At 33.8% G+C, this 24818-nt stretch overlaps 2 protein-coding genes across 2 annotated transcripts in view; both read right to left on the bottom strand.

Moving 5' to 3' along the window:
- Positions 1 to 15256, bottom strand: part of LOC106103089 (protein EFR3 homolog cmp44E) — a 24711-nt gene extending 9455 nt beyond the window's left edge. Inside the window, exons 1-12 of the mRNA XM_013282755.1 lie at positions 15185 to 15256; positions 13379 to 13527; positions 11691 to 11895; positions 9127 to 9277; positions 8282 to 8434; positions 7518 to 7616; positions 6666 to 6841; positions 5711 to 5789; positions 2401 to 2542; positions 1336 to 1406; positions 756 to 950; positions 107 to 279 (exon numbers count right to left, since the gene is read on the bottom strand). Of these exons, the coding sequence (XP_013138209.1) occupies positions 107 to 279; positions 756 to 950; positions 1336 to 1406; positions 2401 to 2542; positions 5711 to 5789; positions 6666 to 6841; positions 7518 to 7616; positions 8282 to 8434; positions 9127 to 9277; positions 11691 to 11895; positions 13379 to 13445 (1511 nt within the window). The 5' untranslated portion in view covers positions 13446 to 13527; positions 15185 to 15256. The remainder of the gene's footprint in view (positions 1 to 106; positions 280 to 755; positions 951 to 1335; positions 1407 to 2400; positions 2543 to 5710; positions 5790 to 6665; positions 6842 to 7517; positions 7617 to 8281; positions 8435 to 9126; positions 9278 to 11690; positions 11896 to 13378; positions 13528 to 15184) is intronic.
- A 1452-nt stretch (positions 15257 to 16708) lies between these two features.
- On the bottom strand, positions 16709 to 18190 carry LOC106103155 (cyclin-L1). Its single transcript, XM_013282831.1, has one exon. It carries the CDS (start codon positions 18009 to 18011, stop codon positions 16764 to 16766), a length of 1248 nt encoding a protein of 415 aa, XP_013138285.1. The 5' UTR covers positions 18012 to 18190; the 3' UTR covers positions 16709 to 16763.
- Between the last annotated feature and the right edge of the window lie 6628 nt (positions 18191 to 24818).

Below are 24818 nucleotides of genomic sequence, written 5' to 3'. Positions count from 1 at the left end.
GTCGAGTAAACATTAATTTACAGTAAGATACAGTAAGGTCGAGTAAACATTAATTTAAAGTAAGAAGCAGTAATGTCGAGTGAATATTAATATGCAGTAAACTTACGTGGGTACAGCGAGTAAAGCAGCGTTTCCACGCCTGTCGAGCAGCGTGTGCAGGATGCGCTGCAGTAAGGCTCGGGTGCAAGGCTCTCCTGCACTCGATAAACGCAGTAACGCTTCTAAGAACGCAGCTGGGAAAGCCTTGCTTAATTCTGTTGTTTTATATGTGGTTCCAACCTGAAAATTTATTAATATTATTGTTAATTATTATTTTAGTATAAAATTACACTTTTAACTATTTTAAATATATTATTTTCTAAGTATGAGTAAATATCTTATTGATATTCTACGAAATGTTATAAAATCAGTCTATTTTCAGTGATGACATAGGCGGATCCTTAGTATAGACTTTTTCACTACATCATCACTAAGGGAACCTTTCTATGACAATTAATTCTTGTTAATAGTAACTGATAAACTAAGAGTGATTTTATGATTATTGAACTTTCACCAACGAAATAAACGTTTGTAAGTATGTCTGTTGTTTGCAATAAAATGGTTCCTTTAGTAGTCCCTTAATGTTTTTTAATCTATACTCAAAGACGCCTCAAGTGGCATTAACAGAGTCAATGGAGACTTGTGTTGTTTTATTAATTTTAAATCCAATTATTAACACATCTTTATGGAGACATGTGTTAGTGCGTGTTCGTTACCTTGAGGAGTGACTTGAGCAGTATGCTGTGCAGCATCAGGTCGGGCTTGGCTGTCTTGCCGGCGCGCTGGCCGCTCGGGATCTTGCTGACGATGAACATCATGATGTCTATCTTCTGGAAGTCGGGCAGGTGGTCCGCGAACTCTCCCAGCGCGTTGATCAGCGCATCCTGGTACAGCTTCTCTTCGCTCTCTTTCTGTACAAGGGAGATAGAGATAGCAATATTAATAGAAAAGTACTGGTATAGTTTCGTCTCGCTCTCTTTCTATACTAAAGGGAGACAGCAATACGGTTAATGAAGTACTGTTATCGTTTCGTCTCGTTTTATTTCTGTACGAAAGAAAGAAGAAAACACTATTATTTGTAGTACTTGGTTACCTTTGTCTCGCTCTTTTTCTATGCCAAAGAGGGAGATGGCAATAGTAATAGTATATAGTTAGTAAAGTAATAGTATATAGATAGTAAAGTACTGGTATAGTTTCGTCTTGCTCTATTTTTATACAAAAGAGAGAGATAGCAATATGAATAGTAACGTATTGGTATAGCTTTTTCTATAGGAGAAAAAGAGATAGAAAAATTACCTCAGAATCTCTAGCCACAGAAGCCCTCAAGTTGGTTAGAAGATTATTGATGATTTCCAACACTGATGGTCCTGTAAAATACAAATTACACATAATTACAAACACAAATAACTAAAACAAATTTGTAACTAAGTATATATACTAATTATAAATATAAAAAAAAAACTCGTGTTAGTTACACTATTAACTCAAGAACGGCTTTACCGATGTGGCTGAAAATTGGTGAGGAGGTAGCTTAGAGCCAGGAGACGGATATAGGATACTATTTATTCCATTAATGGATTTATGTTTCTCTCTGTCGATGAAATTTGGCATAGAGGTAGGGAATATTCTAGAACACAAATACTATTTACTTATGCTTTTTTTTTATTCTACGCAGACGGAGTCGCGGGCGAAAGCTAGTATTATAAACGAGTAATTTTAGATGGACATTTGTTATATTTTCTAGTCTAAACTGCTGAACTGATCGCGATGAAATTTTTCATAGATTTAGGTTAGCCTTTATAGTGTGTCTAAATAATTTAGATTAGTTTGACAATTCATTTCAAATTTAGTAGGGATGAGTTGTGTAAAATCAGTCATGAATCTTATCGATTTTTATTTTTATTGATTTTTATTCTCATAGAAGTTGGAATCGATAGATTTATAGTTAAAACTTATAAATTGAAAAAAAAACTGTTTTCTCAAATTAATAATGACCATAACAAATAATGAGAGTAAATAAATGTTTACTACTACTACAGCCGTACGTAATCGAATTGGATTTAACTATCATTTCTGTCATCGCTAAATTCTCTACTCTATAATCAATACTAGATTTTGTCCTATAAATTAGTTAATAAGAAAATAATACTTTTAATCGAGTTCGATAATTATTTAAACCGAATATCGATAGTTCCAAATTATTCGCTATGTGTGTTTGTCTTGTCACTACGATACCTGTCTATTAAGTATGGCATTTACTTTTATAGAAATTTAATTCGATACTTCATATATGTTATTTATCAAACTAATCTATTTTATTTAGACAAATATTAGCGGGTTTATTGAGAAGGTATAACTTACCAACGCTATCAGCAGCTGCGATAGCGACGATGTTGCTGAGGACGGAGGCGCGTGCTGCCCGCACCAGCGTGCGCGCGCCGCCGCCGGGGCCCGCGTCCAAGTGCTGCATTAACGCCTCCACCACGCTGTACGAGTACTGAGCCTGAACAATTATTATATTTACTTATAACTAGTGTTAAGAACAAAACTAGTACCGTGCTATAGAATTGGTGCAACTCTAGATTATCGTCATAAACGGTACGTCCCTAGTTGACAGCTGTCAATGTCACTAGAAGTATGGATAAATTGGCGCGCAACCTGAGTCCTGACGAGAAGTGTTGCTCTGAGTTTAAAGCGACAGTATCAATTAAATAAGTTGTCTAAAACTAGCTATTACCCGCGGCTCCGTCCGTCATCATCTCCCCTAATCCTACTCCCGTAGGGCGCACCGGGTTTTCGTCCTCCAAATAACTCTATCATAGTTATTATAAAAATTTAAAAATAACCTAATCTTACCAACTATTACTTTTTATAGCGTAGTACCCAAAGTGTCTATATAAACCCGTAATTGGGTTTAAGGACGCTTTTATTTAATTACTAGTTTTCGCCCGCGACTCCGTCCGCGTGGAATGAAAAAATCATAAATATTATAAATGCGAAAGTTTAGATGGACGTTTGTTAGAATTTGTAGCCTAAACTGCTGAACGGATTTCGATTACATATGGTATAAATTTAGAGGATAATCTAGAAGAACCATAAACTATTCACTTTTGTTTTTTTTTAATACCATGAGGACGGCGACACGGGCGAAAGTTAATAATAATAAATATAACCTACGTTACTTTGTAAAGATAGCCTCAATAGCGTTTAAGCGCAAAGTATATTTAATAAAAAAAAATGTTTAAAAAGTCATTTTCTTCTTTGAATAAAGATTTTTTTATATTGTGTATGACAATTACGAGTGTTTGTTGTACTTAATTATATCAAATTAATCTAACTAATATTATAAATGAGTGGAGGCGCCACTGTGCCACGGTTAACAATGTGCTCGTAATTAAAGTAGTTTTAAAATTAACCAAATACCTAAAGTGATACGAAAAGTGATAAACTATTTAAATCGTGCAGAAATGAACTAGATTAATATGAAGAATTAAGTGTACAAGTTCGTTAAAATGGTATATTTGTGTTAAATACGGTGCATCATAAGTAACTCGTGAACCGCTTACGAACTATCATTGGACCTCTAAAAGTGAAAAATGGTGTTTGTTTGGGAACTCTGCAAGATTCACTGTGGTACAAAAGTGAAAATTGTGAATATGTATTAAAATTATTATTTAATCGTAACCTCAAAATTGCATAAAAGCATTGTACCGCAGCAGCGCCATCTATTGCCCGGAGTCTGACCTAAGATCGGATTAGCAAAACGCCATCTTACATTATTTTAACACAACGTAAAAGAAAATACGATCAATAAAAATCAACGTCGCTGTACTGCCATCTATCCGGATATTGGATCAATGTAAAAACTATTTACAGTATGGACGAAATTAAGCAGATGTTACTAATAATGCAACAAGGTATCAAAGAACAACAACAAGACATGTTAGATATGAAAGAAGACATAAAGAATGCAATAAACAGTAATATTAATGAGAAATTTGAAAAGATGGAAAGGAAATGTGAACTTTTAGAGAAAAAATTGGAAGAACAAAACAAAAGAATAAACAGTTTAGAGAAATATTGTAGACGCAAAAATCTGGTTATATTTGGAGTAGACGAAGATGAAAAATCTTATAATGAACTAGAAGATATAATAATAAATATTGTTCACACTTACTTCAAACTGCCATGTAATAAAAATAATATTGAATCTGTCAGGAGACTAGGGAGAAAAGGCGATAAGATAAGACCGGTTGTAATATCGTTTAACACGTTAGGCTTCAAACTAACCATTCAGAAAAACAGGTCTTGCCTAAACAACACCCCCTACTATATAAAGGAAGATTTCCCTATAAATGTCTTAATCAAACGCAAGGAGTTACAAACCGAACTACTTAAACTAAAAGAAGAAGGTAAGACTGCTTACATAAAATACGACAAAATCATTGTATCGAGTAGCAGCCAACACACTCCTCGCACGCAGATAAACAAGAGAAACCTGTCAGAGTCTCCCGAGTCATTACATCATAACGTACAAAATGTTCCAAAAGATAACAAACAGCGATCAAAGAAAAATAAATCAAACAACATTAGAAATTACATATTACAAAAACCAAAACTAAACTTAATTAATACAGATTCTGCTCAGAGCAAAACAAAGACATCACAGCAAGACGGTATGCAGCAAGAAAAGTGACCCTCCACTCCCACCTATCTCCCAGTACGGCCAGTCACCGCGGGAGAATTCGACCATAACCCTCCAACTTAAATATCATAATAACTTTATACAAATATTTTAAATAGTAATAATTAAGTAAATGTAGTTACATTCTGAAACTAATAATTAGTTAACAAATTAGTTTAACTTCTAGAATCTTAATTAAATACATATGAACATAAACTCATATTTATAATATCTACCAATCTGTAATATACAATTTGTTGAAACAATACTATGTAAATTGCTTAAATACAGCTTGTAAGCCCATTTTTTATATGTTTCATCGATGTATTATCGCATAAATAGGATTAACAGAAATAAGAAAATGAAAAATATTACTAAATAGAAAAAAAAAATACTACTCATTGTACATAAAAGAACTATCACAAATACACAGCCTGTCTACAGATTGCATTAGTTATACTTTTTTATTTATAGTATAGTACTGTTTAAATTAGAAAAAATATCAATAATTACTGTAATTTCAAACTATAAGCTATTGTATATTTAAGCGGATAAAATGCTAAAAAAATGCGTGTTTATTATGTATCAACTTTTTACGCCGTATCAAAATATTTACGTATTAAAATATGTTTTTATGTCAAAAAATATAGAAGCTGCTGTAATTGGAGGAGGCTTTTACCCGTAATGGGGTCCATACAATAGGAGAAAAGTGCATGATAATGTTATTGTACAAATATATTGTAACATTTGTGTATGGAATTTAATAAAGCTAAATAAATAAAATAAATAATATTATAAATGTAAAGTTTAGATGGATGTTTGTTAGAGTTTGTAGCCTAAACGGATAAACGGATTTCGGTGAAATTTGGTAAAGATGTAGAGGATAGTCTGGAAGAAGAAATAGGCTACACAATTTTGTTTTTTTTTAATTCCACGCGGACGGAGTCGCGGGCAAAAGCTAGTAAATTATATTAGTTTTGACTTTACCTGTATAGAGAACATGATAATCTTGAAAGTGTGGACAGCGAAGTCGTTCGGCACCCATAGCTCGTGTCGGTCGAAATGTCTGCAAAATACCATATACAATATACAATAGAACCTCGATAACTCAAACCTCGTCAATTTAAAAACCTCTCTAACTAAAAATAACATTTTCCCTTCTCATCAGAGCCAAAAATTCTACAACAAAGACCCTTGATAACTTAAAACCTCTATAACTTAAAATATTTTGCGTTTCCCTTGGACTTTAAGTTATCGAGGTTCTGTATAAATTTAAAACCACATTATGTTTATATATACATTTTCACGCTGTTTAACTCGTGGGTAAGATAATTTGAAAAGTAGCCTGGGAGAAAGGGACAAAAATGCAAACCAATAAGACATAAGAAATTTGATTATGCTCTGAAAATCTGACTATCGTAATGTCTATTATAAATTGCGAAAGTTTGGATGTATGGATGTTTTTCAGAGTTTAGTCTAAACTGCTCAACGGATCTCGATGAAATTTAGCATAGATTCAGAGGTTAGTCTGAAAGAACACCAGTTTACTTTTTTAATAACACTCAAAGGACGCGAGCTAAAGGTATTGACATATGTATAGCTTAAAAATAAAGGATTTGTACTTTTGTACATATTGTAATAATTAAAAAACCACTGGGCCGATTTCAAATTCAGTGAGTAACATAGGCTATGTTTTTTATTATTATTTTTAATTCCACGTGGGTAAAATGGCGAGCCACAGGTACAATAGAACCTCGATAAGTTAAAGTTCAAGGGAAACATAAAATACTTTAAGTTATAGAGGTTTTAAGTTATCAAGGGTCTATGTTATAGAGGTTTTGGGCTCTGATGGGAAGGGAACATATTATTTTTTTGAAGTTATTGAGGTTTTTAAGTTACAGAGGTCCTACTGTAATAGATATTTCGTCAGTTTTGTACTCACGTGAGCACCGGTCGCAGCACACTACGGATATGCCCGAAGGAGGCCCTGCCGACCAGCTCGCGCAGGCAGGCCTCCGCCAGCCGCGTCGGGTCCTCCTCCGCGCCGTCGCGGCCCTCGCTCTCCATACACGACACCGTCTCGTACTTCTCCGCCACCTGCCGCGACACACGCACTGAGTGGACAACCCGGGATATCGAACATAACTAACATAAAAGAATTTAACCATCTAGGTAACTATCTATCTATACTTACTAATATTACCAATTTGAAAGTTTAGATGGATGTTTGTTAGAGTTTATAGCCTAAACTGTTGATCGGATTTCGATAAAATTTCGTATATATGTAGAAGAGAGTTTGGAAGAACACATATGGTACTCACTTTTGTTTTTTTTTTAATTCCTCGCGCACGAAGTCTTTTACATATGTTTTATTTTCCTTTTATACACATCTTAGGAAAATAAAGATACATCTTTTATTATTATAATAAAGCGTAAACACACATTTTGTTGTCTAAGATGTCAGCAATTACAGCATATTTTTGAATTTTTTTTTTTTTATAAAAAGCCCTACACTTACGTCATTTAAGCTATATATTTCCACAACATTAAACTTAGGAGGTAAAAATTTTAGATAAAAACCCTAATATGGGTAAGAGACCATAAGTTGCTGTCAACATTAAGAAAGCAAGATTGCTAAGGTTTGTCATGTCATGTCATTTTGACATTTGCTATTGATTATTTGACAAATGTAAACAATGAAATAAAATTTCCATAATTTCATGCGGATGAAGCCACACGGGAACAGCTAGTTTATTAAAAAAGTAAGAATAAGAAGTAAAATAGTAAACTTTACCTGCATATTATACAACAAAGACGGTACAATTTTGTCCATATGTTGCGCTTCCCAGATATTTTCCACAAGATCATCGGACACAGTTTTTCTTATCACACCCTGTAAATAAAAAAAAAACTAAGTAAAACAAGTGCATATATGAGGTAGTTTGATTTGGCACGTCGCTAACAAGGGTAATCTTTCGCACGACGTGCCAACTTAATGGTATACATAACGACGCATATGTAATTTAGCTACGCAAACATCGACAACAGACTTTAGAATATCGAAATATCGTACATGGGATATATATATTTCTATGTATATCTACAGTAAAATATTTTGTTGGCAATCTTACTAACATTATTTGCGAAAATTTTAATGCATGGATGTTTGTTAGATTTTTTTTATTATTTTTTAGGCGGCTTCTGCCGCTCTCGTCGCTCCCCTGACATATATTTCTCAGGGACCTGGGATGCGGGTGTTTTTATTTTCAGAAAAATTTACAATCGGTCTATGGATGTTTATTATGTTTTTAACTTAACCAGCTGAATGGATATCGACGATATTTGGCATAGATTTAAAACAGTCTGTAAAAACACATAAGCTACTTAATTTTGATTTTATTCCACACGGACAAACGCTAGTAAATCTTATTAATATTACAAATGCAAAAGTTTAGATGTATGTTTGTTAGTTTGTAGCCTAAAGTCTTTACAATCTGGGAATACATGCAACACTTTTAATTAGACGCGAATAGTCAGGTGCTATAGCTAGTGAAATACCTGCAAGCCCTGTATCCCGGCGAGTCTGATCTTATCCCTGGTGGGCTTGTCGCCGTGGTTGCTGTGGCACATGGCGGAGAACTTCGACACGAAGAAGTCGTACCGACGATGGTAAGATGGGGTATCCTCTTCTATATTCGCGAAACGGACAAACTAGGAATAGATTACAATAAACAAATAAATAAACCATACTAAAAGCTAACCATAGCAAATTGTAAATTGTCTGATAACAATCTAACATGTAATGAGATGGAAATATCGGATTTTGTTCCCTTATCTGACAGTGACCTCATTTTTAAGCTATTTGAGCCTCTATCAGCCAGTGGTGGGATAGGCCCTTAATGTTATAAATGCAAAAGATAGATAGCTTTAGATGGATGGATTTGTTGGAGTTTGTAGCGTAAACTACTGAACGGATCTCGATGAAATTTGACATAGATATAAAGTACATTCTAGAAGAACACATAAGCTATTTACTTTTTTAATTCCACGTAGACAATCACGGAGAAAGCTAGTAAATAAATAAGAGGTACAGTCGAGAAAACTAACAGTGTTCCACCTCTAAAACCACAATTGTTTGAACATTTTGAAATGATACGCGAAACAAAAACCAATACAAAGCTTATAAATGTATCTTTACATAGAAGTCTGTTAGTGACACGGCTAATTTCTATTTATTATCCCATCCTTTGTACTGCTATCTAATAAGTTATTTGTGTAAGGAGGCGGAGTTTCTCTCGTAATGAACGAATTAATTTTTTAAAAGTGGAACACCGTGAGTTTCCTCGATTGTACATCGAAAGTTTACATGTCTTTTTTCTGGTGTCCTTGTATGATGAACTTACGCTCTGTGTTGCCAATATCTGTAACTGTGGATCCGTAGATTCTAGAAGCTTCTGCACCATCTTGAGGAAGCTCTCGACGAATAGATTGAGGGTTTGCGAGTGGCACGCCAGTAGTAATTGGTCCATCGCTTCCATGGCGATTATTACGAAACTGTAACATATATTATAGCAAAATCTTAATAATATAAAAGTCAATATTCGCAATTATAGACACTACTAACTTTCGCTCGAGACTCCGTCCGCGTGAAATTAAAAAAAAAAGTGAATAGCCTATATGTTCTTCCAGACTATCCATCTCTACCAAATTAGTCGGAATCCGTTTAGCCGTTTGGGCTACAAACTCTAACAAACATCCATTCATCCATCTAAACTTTCGCATTTATAATATTGGTAAGATTTCTGTTTAATTTTATAAGGACAAAGTCGTAGAGACAAGCTATTTGTAATGTATGTTGAGGTCAAAATATAAAAAACTTATTGAAAAATCTTTTTATGACGCGATAATTCACCTCTACACTAATATTTTAAAATTTGTATTATAAAAACAGTTTAATAAGTAGTTTCGCTAAAGAAAGGTACACTAATACATTAGTAGATTTCGTCTGTGACTCCGTCCGCGTGGAATTAAAAGAAAAAGTATGTAGCCTGTGTGTTTTTTATAAACTCGACGCTCTAAGCTCTACATCTATCCCAAATAACATCGAGATCGACTCAGTCGTTCCATATATCGTAAACTTTCGCATTTATAATACTAACATGGTCTGTATTTAATATTACATTAAAATATTTTAAAAAATAAATATCCACCTGAGAAAAGCAGGGTTGGATCGCTAGTAGAAAATATAACACAGTGATGTTTTCTTATTATCATACGATAACGCCCTTGAAACGTTGGTAAACTAGTATACACGTTCTATGCAGTTAAGATATAACTTTAAGTGGTTCAAGATAAACTTTATCTCAAGTGATTAAAGTATGGTTCAATTCAAAGTTGACTGTCGATATTTTACACCTAACTAATCTTACTAATATTATAAATGCGAAAGTTTAGGTGGATGGATGTTAGATTTTATAGCCTAAACGGCTGAACGGATCTGGATAGAATTTGGCATAGATGTAAGGACACATAGGCTACTTGACTTTGTTTTTTTTAATTCCATGCAGATGGAGTGGCAGGCGAATGCTAGTTATAAATATTATAAACTACTTGTTAAATATATCCTAGGAATTGTGTAGAATTACGGATTTCATACATTTCCGGTAACATAATACAGTCTATCATTTCTGTTTTAACAAAGAGAATTAAAAAGACATCATAAATCAATTTTGTAGTTGATAAGCTTAGTTTTAATTGACCGTTTGTAATTTATGTGCATTAAGTTTTAAATATATTCTCATACTAATATTATAAAGAGGAAAGATTTGTATTAAAATAACTCAAAAACTACTAGACCGATTTTAAAAATTCTTACACCATTAAAACGCTATGTTATCAGCGGTAACATAGGCTATATTTCTTTATTTTCACGCGGACGAAATCGTGAACAATAGCAAATAAATAAATCGAAAACTCCTCAGTTTTCCTCGCATGTTGGCAGTGTTTGACAAGATGTTTCGACAGTGGAAACTCAAGTCGAGTCATGCCAATCAGAGCATAAGGGTGCGTTCTCACTAGAGCATAGCGGGAATACAGGAATTTGTTAGTATAACCCATGTAATGCTACGCTTCACGAGATTAGAAATTGTTTTAGTTTAGACTTTACTTTAACAATGGTAAAGGTATGCGGTGGGAAGAAAAGAATTGTTTAGTTTCTATATATAAAATAGAATTGTTTACAAGTTTCACATAAGAACAATCTCCTGTCTTATTACTATAAGAAATATAGGTAAACAATGAGTTAAAACTAACTTCGTTATTAGACATCTAAATAAATTAGGTCGACTGAAGTTATACAAAGCGATTCTTTACAACTGTAAGGAGCATTTCCGAAATGACCAGAGTCTTTTTTTTTAACGTGGGGAAATGCCTACGCATGTCAACGTCGTGAGTACAACGTTATTATGGTTGGTTGTTGGTTATGTCAGGCTTGCACCGACTAAAACCCCACGATTACCTCTTCTTGCCAAACATCAGGAACACGGGAACATTCTCGCACTCTACCGTGATACTGACGAGATCAACTCTGTACGAGTTCCAGACTATTATAACGTAACGTAACGCACAAGATTACCTTCCGCCAGATCTGCGGTTTTGACTACGCTACATATTATATATGCTCATGAGGGGCGCAAGAGAGCCTGACAGACTATTCTTCAGCATCCAGGTCTCCGGCTGCGAATTGTCCAGAGCCTACATCAAGTAGCCTAAGCGATTGAAGAGATTTCAACGAATGTGATGTCATTTAATATACTCTAAGTTTATTTGTAACAGAATTTCCAAAACAGCTTAACGGATATTGCTAAAAATCTGATGTAGAACATAACCTTGGAAGACATAGGCTAACTTATTTTTTTTAATTAACGCGGAGGGAGTCGTTAAAAGTAGTGTTATAAATATTTCTTACCCATGACGCCTCCTGTATATATCCCTGGAGGCCTTCTGGAATAGGTACTCCCCGATCCTGTCCAGCTTCTCCGGGCTGGAGAGGGAGTAGAATGTAAGCTTCTCCATATTGGATTTAACCAGTCCATCCTGGGGAGAGGCAGGAAAGATGTTGTCCACTAGCCGCTTGTATCGCGGCCTTAGAGCGGAACAACATCCGCAACAACCTGAAGAAAAGAGAATATATGTATTAAAAATGACATAACAGAGAACTAGCGACCCGCCCGGATTCACATGGACTGTAATATAAAAATGTGTTCATTTACATCACATTAGAAACCTTTAAAATTATTACTATCTCTCTACTATAACAAACATAAACCTTCCTCGTGAATCCTTCTATCTATTAAAAAAAATCATCAAAATTTTTTGCGTAGTTTTAAAAATATAAGCATACATACAGACATACAGCGAGAAATGTCTTTGTTTTAACTTTGTAGTGAATGTTCATATAATCCAGGTGTACACATTACATAAGAAAACACTTGAATTATTTACGAGTAAATTGGTTTAAAATTAATAAGTATGCGAGGCTTCTCAGTATGTCTAACATTGTAAAACGTAAAAAAAACTATTGAATATAGAATACATATGAATATGCGATAGTATCTTAGTTTTCTAATTGAACGTGGAAGGGGAAATCGATTTCCTTTCCCACAAAGAACATATGTTACTATATTTCAACTAGCGATGGCTTCACACAGGTGAATTTATATAAAAAAAACTAGCTGTTCCCGTGCGACTTCATCCGCATAAAATTATATTTTATTGTTTACGTGTCAAATAATCAATTGCAAATGTCAAAATGACATGACATGATGAATAAGCATGGTAACCTTGTTTTCTTGATGTTGGCAGCAACTTATGGTCCCTTTCACACATTAGGGTTTCATCCCAAATATGGCGTGAAAAATAGCCTAAAGCGTGTCATAAGTGTAGGGCTTTTTATTTAAAAAAGTATTATTCAAAAATATGCTGTAACTGCTGACATCTTAGGCAACAAAGAAGTGTGTGTTTACACTTTATTATAGTAGTATAGATACTTTTAGATAGTATTAGAATACTAGCTGTTCCCCGCGACTTTATCCTTGTGTAGTTTATGATTTCAACACAAAATTTCTCTCCGAATATAAATTAAACCACCTCGTTAATTATTTGTTTATTACAATGTAAACCCGAAATGTGGTTATTTACGATATCAAATTAGAAGACTCTAAAATTATATTTAATTACTATATCTATATAATAAAAATGGATTGTCTGTTTGTAATATCGAAAGAAAAATTCCAGATTTCGGGAAGATGATGTATTTGTGTTGCTAGTAACGACAATCGCAATAAAATTTTTTGTCTACCTGTCTGTCTGTCTGTCTGTCCGCAAGCCGCGTTTATTTCGGTTAATCTCTGAAACGACTGGACCGATTTCGATCGGACTTTCACTGAAGGATAGCTGACATAAACGGACATATTATAGGCTACTTTTTTATCTTAACATTGCGTGCATAAAGTCACGGGCAACAGCTAGTTATACATATAAACCTTCGTCTTAAATCACTCTATAATATTAAATAGCCACATTTTAGGAAGTCAGTTAAAAATACTGCATTTCAATAAGTGTAAAGTTTATATATATCTTTGGTACATAACTTACATGTCATATAGACAGTTCTGCTTACGATGAAACATGCTCTATGGGCCACTTTACGCATCGGCAACATTTTCAACTTAAAACTTTTCACTAAGCTACCGCATAACTAAATCGGATCACTTGTTAACTTTGCACTATTTAATCATTTATGCCTATTGTTTGATATAATTTATTTATGGAAATAACAATCGGTTAATTAACTTAATGAAGTTAAAGATATATGAACTTATATAATATATAGTATGATTAAAATACAATTAAATATTACAAAACATGTCCTGTTTATGGTAAACACAGTTCGGTGTTACAGTACTTAATTTTTTTATTGAATTACATTTTTTATCAAACTAACATACGATTGTTTTCACATGCATTATATACCAAAACAAACATTCAAACGAGCTTGTCTACACACAACGTGGATGAAACATGTTTTAGACACAAGAAAAAATCACTTAGTCTCGCTTCGACTTCTTATATGGAGATACAAATACTACTTTTTTTTGTGCAACTAAACAGTTGACGCGAAACAATCGACAATCGCACAACAGTTGTGCGATAGTTTATTTAAAGTGCGTCCGCTATAACTATGCACATCACTGATTGTCACAGCACACTCGACACGTCCGTCCCGCGTCACGTCACTCGCAACTATGTCACGCAGAGATATCACGCTGATAACACGCGAAACGCGTAAATAGTATCTGTCCCGTGAATCACAAGTTATACGCGGTTCATACTTAGCCAGTAGTTAGAACCGCTCAATAATTGGTCTGGCAAACCACTAACAGTATGAACCCTAACTAGCACCAGTGAGTGTGTGGCTAAGTCATCATCAACCTGCCCTTATCCCTTACGGAGGGTCGGCACAGTATGTGCTGTTCTTCCATACATCTCTATCAGCCGTCACATCTGAATTCACTCCCTTCTTAAGCAAATCCACTTTTACACAATCCATCCATACTTTCTTCGGACTTCCTCTACCCTACCTTTGTAGAGGGTAAAGGAAGAGCATCCAAGTACTCCGATCTTTATTAAAATTTTAATCTGTGGTTTATAATTTTATATGTAAATGAAAACTGATAGTTCATTTGTTAGTCATTCCGACTGTTGTACTCAGAGTTAAGTGGTCAATGCATTAGAGTAGATTTAATTAGGGTCAGTTTAAGTAATCAAAAAAAGGCTTATGATAGATAATGAATAATGACTCTCGGCCCAATACTGAAACGACATTAAAATATATAACTTCTTAAAGGCTTAGGCCACGATTAAATTCCGAAATCCAGTAAAGTTGTAACATCTGTCAAACTGTAAATGGCGTTTACGAATCGACGTATTAAAAAATCTTTTCAGTAAGCAGCCGTTACTTTTTCGTACATTATTACTACAATTATTTATTGCGGTATCTCATACTAAAACTATACTATCTACTCTTAGTGTCCTATTAACGACCTTAAATATGGCATTAAGTACTATTTTATTGATGGTATAAAAAGACATCTTTTGACTATTTATTGTCTCAAATGACTTTCATGAAAACGGCACACTCATGTTCAAACGTTAAAAACACTATAAGATAAAATTATTATTTCGTGATATTTTAGAAAATAATGTGCCAAATGAATAGAATATCTTGATACGTGGTCATGATGTAATAATTCATTATTAAATAAATAAAATATGATTAAAATTTAACATAAATCAACAACTAATAATTAAATAAGTCCATTTTCTTAGTCTAATTCATTCACAAAAACATCATTATTAAACAATTTAATAATGTAATAATAATAAAATAAGGTCACAGACGATATCACTATAAATTCACTAAGCAATATTCGTCAAAAACAATGAACTTCGGAGACGAGTGTCGTGTCGCGGTGCTAAATATAAACTAGCCAGGCCGGCTGAAATAGATGCTGGAAAGGGCAAACCCATCCCCGTGTAATAGGCCCATAGCACACTGCAGAAGCGAAGCGGAACCAACGCGAAAAGTATGTTACATAAATCTTACACGCAACTTAAAATATTAACATTATATATATTAACACTATAATAAAGCGTAAACATACACTTCTTTTTTGCCTAAGATGTCAGCAATTACAGCATATTTTTGAATAAATCCTTTTTTTTAATAAAAAGCTCTACACCTACGTCACGCTTTAGGCTTTACATTTTCACGCCATTAAACTTAGGGGGTAAGCATGTTGGATAAAAAACCCTAAAGTGGGAAAGAGACCATAAGTTGCTGCCAACATGAGAAAAGCAAGATTGCTAAGGTTTGTCATGTCATGTCATTTTGACATTTGCAATTGACAATTTGACACATGTAAACAATAAAATTAAAACTTTCATAATTTTATGCGGATAAAGCCGCACGAGAACAGCTAGTATTTTATATACAATGTAGACTGAAGCATTCCATTTTCGCTTCGTTTTCATATCTTCGCTTCGCTTTGACTCGCTTTCACTGCAGTGTGCTACTGGCCTAAGGCTCCTACACACTTGAGTGACGATTTAGTAATTCAAACTTTATAATAGTTATTGATCCAAGACTATATGTTTATTTGTTTAATATGTACATACTTATGTCACATTCAGAGCCTAAATGAGCACAAATTATATTGTACATTTAAATTTTTAATGAAAAACCCTATACATCAACAAAGTAAAAAAACTTACATTTGTAGTAATCTTGATAATAGTCTTGAATACATAACTGTGTTTAGAAATTATTATAACTTATTTGTAAAATATGAGATAATTAAAGGTTGCAAGGATAGTGTCCAGTGTGAAAAACTGTTGTTTAGGATTTTACATATCTGAACAATAGTTAACTGCTCTATTGCCTTCCTCCATACATAAGTAGATATAGAGAGATCACATATATAGAGCCCGCTTTAACATCTTCACATGAATGGGCTGGCTCACCGGTGATAATACCATGACCACACAGAAAACAGGTGTGGAGTGGAATCAATTCCGCGTTTCGTCTGATGAGTGTGGTGCCGAAGGCCTAATTTTAGTCCCTTTCCCTTTCCACCCTTTTCTCAAGAGGAAAGGATGGGAAGGAAAAGTGGATTTGACGGTGGAGACACATAGGAAGGAGAAATGTCCTCTTTTTGTGCGTCTCCTCCGTCAATTAAGGGTAGGGTAGCAACGCATCTGCAAATGCGGATGTTTACGGGCAGCGGTCGCTTTCCATTTCGGTGGATTGAGATGGCTGCTTACTCGTTTGTCACTTTATATTATAAAAAAATAATTAAGTAGGTTATAAAACAAATTTAACAGAAATTGCTTAAGGGTTAAATGACAACAAATTCAAAGACACTATATATTCTAAGGTCATGTATTCATGTAATATACATTTAATAAAAGTGATTTACAATTAATGTTTCCGCTTTTCATCCCTACTGTCTCGTCCATCCCGACTTGATTTAGCACGGTCATAATCGTCATACTTCCTTGACATCATCCGACTTCTCTTATCATCCATTCTTCTTTCCCGGGAACGATCTAACTCCCTATCCCTTGAACGAGACTTATGCCGTTTACTTGAATAGTCTCGTTTACGATCATAAGGAGATCGAGACCTCCGTTCACGTTTCTTATGACCACTACTGTGATACTTTGATAATGGAGGAGTTTTTGGAGACTTCTCTTTTTTAATATCCCGTTTACTGTCTTTAGAAGTTGATGCAGCTGGAGAATCAGCCTTCTTCTCTTCTGCCTTTGCTTCTCTCTCTTTCTGTGCTTGTATGTATTTGTTAGCTTGATAGATTTTCTTTAAAGCATCCACTTTGTTTTCTAAATCTTCGGGATTCACTTTAAGTCTCTTGTACAATTGTAAAATTCTTAAAGATACTTCTCTAATATCCTCTTCAGGTACTTTGAATAAAAGAAACCAGTGGGGATTATTTGGTAATGGCAGACCGATTTTACGGGCTGTCAGATATATGCAAGCACAGGCAATAGTTTCAGGAGCAAATCTCATAAACACATCAGTTCGGAGTGCATCATTCATGTAGTTCCATGCTAATTGCATGAGTTGTCTATTCTTTTCATACTTTAGTAGCTGGAGATATACAACGATAAGTTTGTGTGGATGTTTTACATGTACACAGAAGCCCAATTCTTTTAGTATCCGCCTCTCCGCTTTAATTACCTGATTCTTCAGTTCTATGTAATTTTGATCAACTATTAAAGGTGAAATGTTTTTCTGCGCCCTCACTTGTTTTATATGATGGAAAACATTAATCACATCACGTATTCTGCATGGTTTCTCCTCGACTTTTGACGCCAGATATATACTACCCATAGCTGTAGTCTCCATTGGATATCTAACGAAAGATTTCGAGTAATAGAACCTTTGTAAGTACATTTGACCAGTAGCCATCGCTACTTGGGGTAATTTAAGTAAGATACCTGCAGTTTGAATCATTTCACAACCTAAAATTCGTAGGTCCGTTTCGGTTTCAATGTCAAGTCCATCGACTTGTGATGGTGTCTGTTTAAAAATGGATTCAGGTAAAAGACAGTTGTGGAGGGTGAGCACAATCTTGCCATAGGTCTTCTGAGGCTTCGTTGCTGTTCCATTATTAGTTTTTGTTTGGTTCTGTACTGTTGTAATCGACATGTTGGTTTCATTTATATTTTAACTTATATTATAAAGAAACACGTATAACATCAATTGTAGTGATATTCAAACTTTTCTGTACACTTCATATTACATTTTAGCTATTAATTATTGTAAAATTACACGACACGAATCTCAAAAATGCTATCGACGAACGAAAATGACAGGCGAGGAAGCCAAGATGGCGCCACAAAACTTAACAGATGTCAAGGTGGTTTAGGTATTTGCTGCTCACGTAAGAATCAAAAATTACTGAAAACATGACTTACCATGGGCCATTGTCCAAATTATCTATAACCTCGATAAAATACAAATCAATAGCACTTTTTAACTAAAACTAGGCGTTGATTTTTAAATGAGTCACACAAATCAACACAATTCTATTTTGATTTTGACATAAGTGCGTTCTGTTTTTGCTAAAAAAAAATTCAATGCAATCTTTGATTGAGACTAAAATCATATTTTTTCATTTAACTTTAGGAATGTTACATTTATATTTATAACAAAAGTATCGGAACAACAATTTATTTCCATTCTGCCAAAAATTGTTTTACATAACTGAACTTTTTTTTTGTTACAAGGATGAAACAGAACGAATACTGGAAGCGGGAAACTTAAAAGAGAATCTTATCGATCAATAAAAAATAAATTTGATTAAACAAAGATAGTACCGTCATAAAAGTTAACACTTTAATGAACGACGTTAAAATTAACGATTTTTATGAATAAAATCTTATATAATATTTACTTACATCCTGGGTCCGTGCATTTTTGAACAAATGAATCCAAAAAATCATGCCCTTCTCCCGCTTCAAAACAACATTTCACGATAGACATTTTTAAAACAAGTACTTTAGAACTAGAAAAATATAGTTAACGTCAACGTATGTAAATAATTATTCTTTTGTATATTTGTTTCATAAAAACTATTCTTAACAAAACAACCTTTTGATTACAACTATGTTTAATTCACAATTATCACACAATAATGAAATTAGTCAACATTAAAATTACGAACACACACAACACAATGTAACGAAAGCACATAAAAATAGATACTTCAATCAGTAAAATATTTAAACATTGTAAAAAAATAATATTGCTTAAAATGTACCCTAGGAATCTAAAAATAAAACACAGATTTTATAAACAGGTCAACATGTCACATTTGGTACTTTCATTTTTATTTTGTCGAAATTATTGAACACGCAAAATGTCAATGCGGCCATAGCAAGCTATTAAATATAAAACGACAAAATTTTTAGATAGGGAGCATGTTCTGGTTTACTATAAAATAGTTTCATTTAAAATTTGCAGTGTAATGCGCGAGCGGATCGCGCGTGACAAAATTGACCAGATGCGATGACAGTTCTAGTTTTAGCTACCGGACACTAGATGTCTCTATACCAAGTTACGTAGAAAGTCTTAATTATTTCTTCTTAGTGATTTCGTCTGTGATATTTCTATGTAATATCTCTTTTTTTAAAAAAAAATCTATGTGAAAAATCATGTTATTAAGTCACGTCGAGACCTCTTTATTTCAACCTTTTTAGCGTGCTTTCAGCATCGAGCTTTGTTTCTAAGTTTCCTCCCATACCACTATTAAAGAATTTGTTTTTTTTTAATAATGATCATTTCCCTCGTCTCGGTGCTAACATAGGGTTCAAAACATACAAATGGCATTAAAATTTTGTTGTTATTATGTATGTATTTGGCATAGGAACAATTAAAAATAATCTTAGAATATATGTTTTGAACACATACTTAAAATGAATGGTAACGGTAAATTATTTCTTAAATCACAGTATATTATTACAGTAATTGTATTGCGTCAGACTTAAAGTCGAGCCAATGTGCTCGTGAACGGTTGCTCGATTTGGCAAAAAGCCACTGTTATCGCAAATCCTGTCGCCATGTCCCGCTAAATCATGATAGCTACGGAACATTTACCTTTCCTTAAACGGTCTTTGTAAACGCATAGAAATTGTTATGTCAAAATTGCCGCCAAACCGCAGCACATTTTGCCATTTGACGCTTTGGCGCCATTATTTTATTAATATTTTTTTGCTTTAAGTGTCGCATTTAAGGGCTGAATGTGAATAAAGAAATGTTTTATAATTTATTTTAATTACCAACTTTTTCGCCCATAGCTTAGGGCCTCGGCCCTCAGAATGACCTAATAGTGAGTTGATGATAATTTAAATATAAACAACAAATTATTTAAGATAGCTGTACATGTAACCTTATACTTTACAAAGGATAATAAAAAAAATAATTCTCGTAATTGTTGCGAAAGTAGATAATACAGTTATACTGTAAGCTGTTTAATTAAGTTCACAGAATAAAGCAATTAATTACTCTAACTCTGTCCATTGCTAGTCAATACAGGAAGTCTAAACAAAGTTACATAAACTAGGTAACAGATATTGTTTCAATGTGGTAAGACAATGTTGTCATTTATGAATTCGTCATTAACATTCACTGTGGACTAATTGAATGCAATATTTAAAAAATAACAAGTCGTTTTCCTTCAAAACGCCTTCGGTATAATTCCTTGCGGTAGAGCCTTTTTGGACAACGCAACCGATCTCTTGCCTCTCGCCAATTTAATTTTTTAAAACCAATCATTCAGTCGACCTCGGATTGTGGACGAGAGCGGGCGCTCTGGGCGCCATTTTGCTTTTAATGTCAAACTACGCGGTAGTGCAGTGATTTAATTTATTTTTTTAATAGTGTATCGTGATCTTTTTAAAAACTTGTGATATATTTTAGTATTCTGTGTAAAAAGAAACGTTATTTTTTTTGATGTGTTTTGTGTTTTGAGTGTATTTTTTAAGTTTTTTAAATTTTTAAATCATTTGAACTATCGCCGGTATTGCGGATGCATTTGTTTTTGTAAGTTTTTTTCAATCAATTCGCAAAAATTCTCACGGAAATTAATGTTTTAGTTAAGGTTTTAATACGTTTGGTTTTATAATTATGTATAAATAAATCGTGCATCATTTCTGCTTACATTTAAAACCGGTTTGATTCCGATTATTGCTTGTAATAAGTTTTATTTGAAATAAACTCTTATATATTATTGTTAGATACACATTATAGTTCCGTAATTTCTCAGTTTTTAATAGGCAATGTAATAATATCATAGTAAATTACACAATTTACAGTAACTGGCCATTAGGTTCACTCTCGCTGACAGGTTAACCTTTTCAGATCGTTTGAAAGTAAGAATTGCAACTTTAAGATAAATCACAAGATTGCAAGTAAAAAGATATTAGTCATATAAAATTATTTCGTCTGATTACATAATTTGTACTGCTCATATTTTAATGTTTCTTATTCTAAATTTACTAATGATTTTATTATGATTTTAATATGTTTGTTAAAAAAACGCTTGACCATGATCACACCCGAGGAACAATTTTGTAGCTTTTTGTATTATCCTTTCTTAGGAATGAAAAACCCTCAGGGTTTTAAAAAAAGTGACTTGAAAAGGATATAGTACACATAAATAGTATATTTTTTATGTCATAAACCTTTACTTTACGAGACAAAATAACAAATGAAGATGTAAAAATTTAATATGCAACGCCATTTTATTTAGCGCGCGCAAACAATTTGCAGATAATTTGAATTGATATTTTATTATGGATATGTAACCATGCGGGTAAACAAAACGTAACATCATTTGATCATTATTTTTTTATCTATGTTAGTATTAAGTGAATAAAAATAACAGAATATCTTTATAACCGATATCGAAATGTGAATATGTACCCTACATACGTATTGACAGTGGGGACCTACGCTTGAAAAACCTGAAGGAAGAAGTTACTTGACTCATCCGATGAAGATGGATGCGTCAAACAAATGTACGTAAAATTTATCAAAAATGTGGCCAAATATCTTACTTACTAATATTATAAATGCGAAAGTTTAGATGGAGGCATGTTTGTTAGTTTGTAGCCTAAACTGCTGAACGAATCTCAATGAAATTTAACAAAGACGTAGATAGTCTAGAAAAATACATAGACTATTTCCTTTTGTTATTTTTATTTCCACGCGGACGGAATCAAAGGCAAAAGCTAGTGGTATCTTTTATTTCGAAGCAAGCATTTCCGTTCTATTTCATTGACTGTTAATTTATTATAATGAAATTTTAAAACTAGAATATCATTCAAACATGAAAGTGGAAAGTGGTTAGGGCAGTTAATCTTTGATTGTTTTATTTAAAAGATTCAATAAGCCACGAGAGAAACGATTAGTGACAGAAAGTTAGACGAGAAAGGGGCCAGTAAAGGGCCACAACGAGCCGTTCAACTAGTATGCCATCTCTCTTAGTTCTACGATTAACGTTTACTTACATTTAACGAATTTTATACAAAAACTACACTTAGTATTAATCAATCTTAGTAACTAATATTATAAACTAGCTGATCCAGTGCGGCTTCATCCGCATGAAATGTCAAAATTCAAATGCACAAATGACAATCGCTTCCTTGATGTTGGCAGCTACTTATGGTCTCTTTCCCACATTAGGATTTTTATCTAAAATATTTACCCCCAATGTTTAATGACGTGAAAATATATAGCCTAAAGCGTGACGTAAGTGTAGGGCTTTTTATTTAAAAAAAGAGCTATTCAAAAATATGCTGTAATTGCTGACATTAAGATGTCAGCAATTACAGCAATTACAGCAAGCGGCAACAAAGAAATGTGTGTTTACGCTTTATTATAATAGTATAGATGCGAAAGTTTAGATGGACGGATGTTGGAGTTAGCCTAAACTGCTTAACTGATAACGTTGTGCAGACCACGCACGCAGAGGATAGTCTGTCGGAACACATAGGGTACCGCCTTTTGACTTTTAAAAGTTCCACGTTCAGGCGTATTCTTCTATCATGCTTCTTGTATTCGTCCGCCTCAATTATATTAAAGCCGTTGTCAGCTTTAAGATATGTCCGTGTAAAGCGACCCTTAAGTCGTCTGACTCATTGGTCTCTGATAGTCTTCGAAACCTCGCTCTACAGCCGGAGGCAAGTTACATAACAGCATACATGCTCGGCATACTTGGATCCTTGTTTATGTGACTTTTTGTTTTGTAACCAATTGGCATGGTGGATACGTATGTTATGTAATTTATATTTAAAATCTTTTGTTTTAACTGTACTGAATTCGCATAAAAGAATGTTACCATCTCTCATGCTACTTGAAAAGATATAACATATGGTAAACTCAAATATAGAGTCAGAGAATGAATCCCGTCATATGACTATGATTGCGACTACCTATGTGTGTAAATTTTCGAGATATCCATTTATACTACACGTAGCCTCAGTAGTAGAGAAGGTAAGGAGGTTAGAATGGTATGGGCATGTTATGAGGAGGGATGAATCGCATGTTACAAGGAGAACGTTAGTTATGAGTGTGGAAGGGTACATCAGTAGAGGTACCTAGAAAGTGATGGATGGATTGCGTGAAAGGTGATGATCAAAAAGGGAGTGATGACTGAGATGACGTATAGAGTTATGTGAAAGGCAAAAACCTGTTGCGACGACCCTACGTGAGTAGTACAAGGAAGAAGATGATGACTACAGTCGTAAGAACTTAGTTACAAACATCCATCTAAACATTTAGTACTAGATTGACAACAATCTAATGTCATATATAAAAAAATATGTTTTTGTATGGACTTGTATAGAACAAACATAAAACCAGGAACTCATTTCTATATGTACAAGATATGTATTACTTCCCCACTTCTATGTAATGTAATATTTCAAGACCTCGTCAACATCAAAGGAGTTCCTCGTAACCTGAGTCAAGGTGATAAATGCTGGAACTTTTGTATAAATAAACAATAATAATGCATAAGGGTGCGTCTTCACTGTCGGACTTTTGTATGGCAATAAATTCAAATATGACCAGCCTTTGGCCGTGAATTTAAAGGTGGGAGAATTAAAAAACTTCGCAATTATTATATGTGTTCTTCCACACTATTTTGAGATCCGTTTAGGCGTTTCATTGTAACAAACATCCATCCTTCCAAACATTCACATTTATATTCGTTAATATATCTACTAATACGATATAGAACATCAAGAGTACTTATCAATGATTCTTCAAGTAGAGTTAACTTTGAGCGATACTTTACCCATTTGGTCAAACTAAGTAACTTCTAAGTATACTGACGTCATGGCCAGACTACCTTGCTGCCTACACTCCACCCGCGCAGATTCATATAATTAATACATTTAAATGATGTATTACTAACGTTTTTTTTTAACTATTGTAATTTTAGTGGTAAAATTTAAGTGATAATTAAGCATGGGCGGCAACTTTATAGCACATTTTTCTTTAAGCGCACATTTGCTTTGGTTTGTGGAAATATTTTTCCCAATTTCTCCAGTTTATCAATTAAACTCCATTAAAAATTTACTTCAAAACTTCCACTCTATAAAATCACTATATTTTCGTTTACTTATTGCTATAGTATATAGTGAAGTTTGTTAACACGTTAAGTGTAAGTTAAGAGTAAGTACAGTCGCTCAAATGGCTGTGTTTCACTTACAAATACTTTCAATTACGTAAGGAGACAAACTCCGCCTCTTACAAATGGATTATTCCCAACCGTCACCCTGCTCTGTCCCCCCGTAGAGACAGAGGAGAATAAAAAGTTTCATCCGTCCCTCCTCTGGCGACGAGGGGACCGTTGGAACTTATTTTATTTCATAAATCCATTCATTCCATTTGTCACTTATTGGTGATAGTGGGACATTGAGGTGGGACGGATGGAACTTTTTATTC

The sequence above is a fragment of the Papilio polytes genome, unplaced genomic scaffold (genome assembly GCF_000836215.1).
Source record: "Papilio polytes unplaced genomic scaffold, Ppol_1.0 DF823868.1, whole genome shotgun sequence".
Classification (NCBI taxonomy): Eukaryota; Metazoa; Arthropoda; class Insecta; order Lepidoptera; family Papilionidae; genus Papilio; species Papilio polytes.
The sequence above is the reverse complement of the archived record's forward strand: the minus strand, read 5'-3'. Positions and strand labels throughout refer to the sequence as shown.

Excerpts from the sequence above, each read along its gene's own strand:
- LOC106103155 (XM_013282831.1), bottom strand. The coding sequence starts at position 18,011 with ATGTCGATTACAACAGTACAGAACCAAACAAAAACTAATAATGGAACA.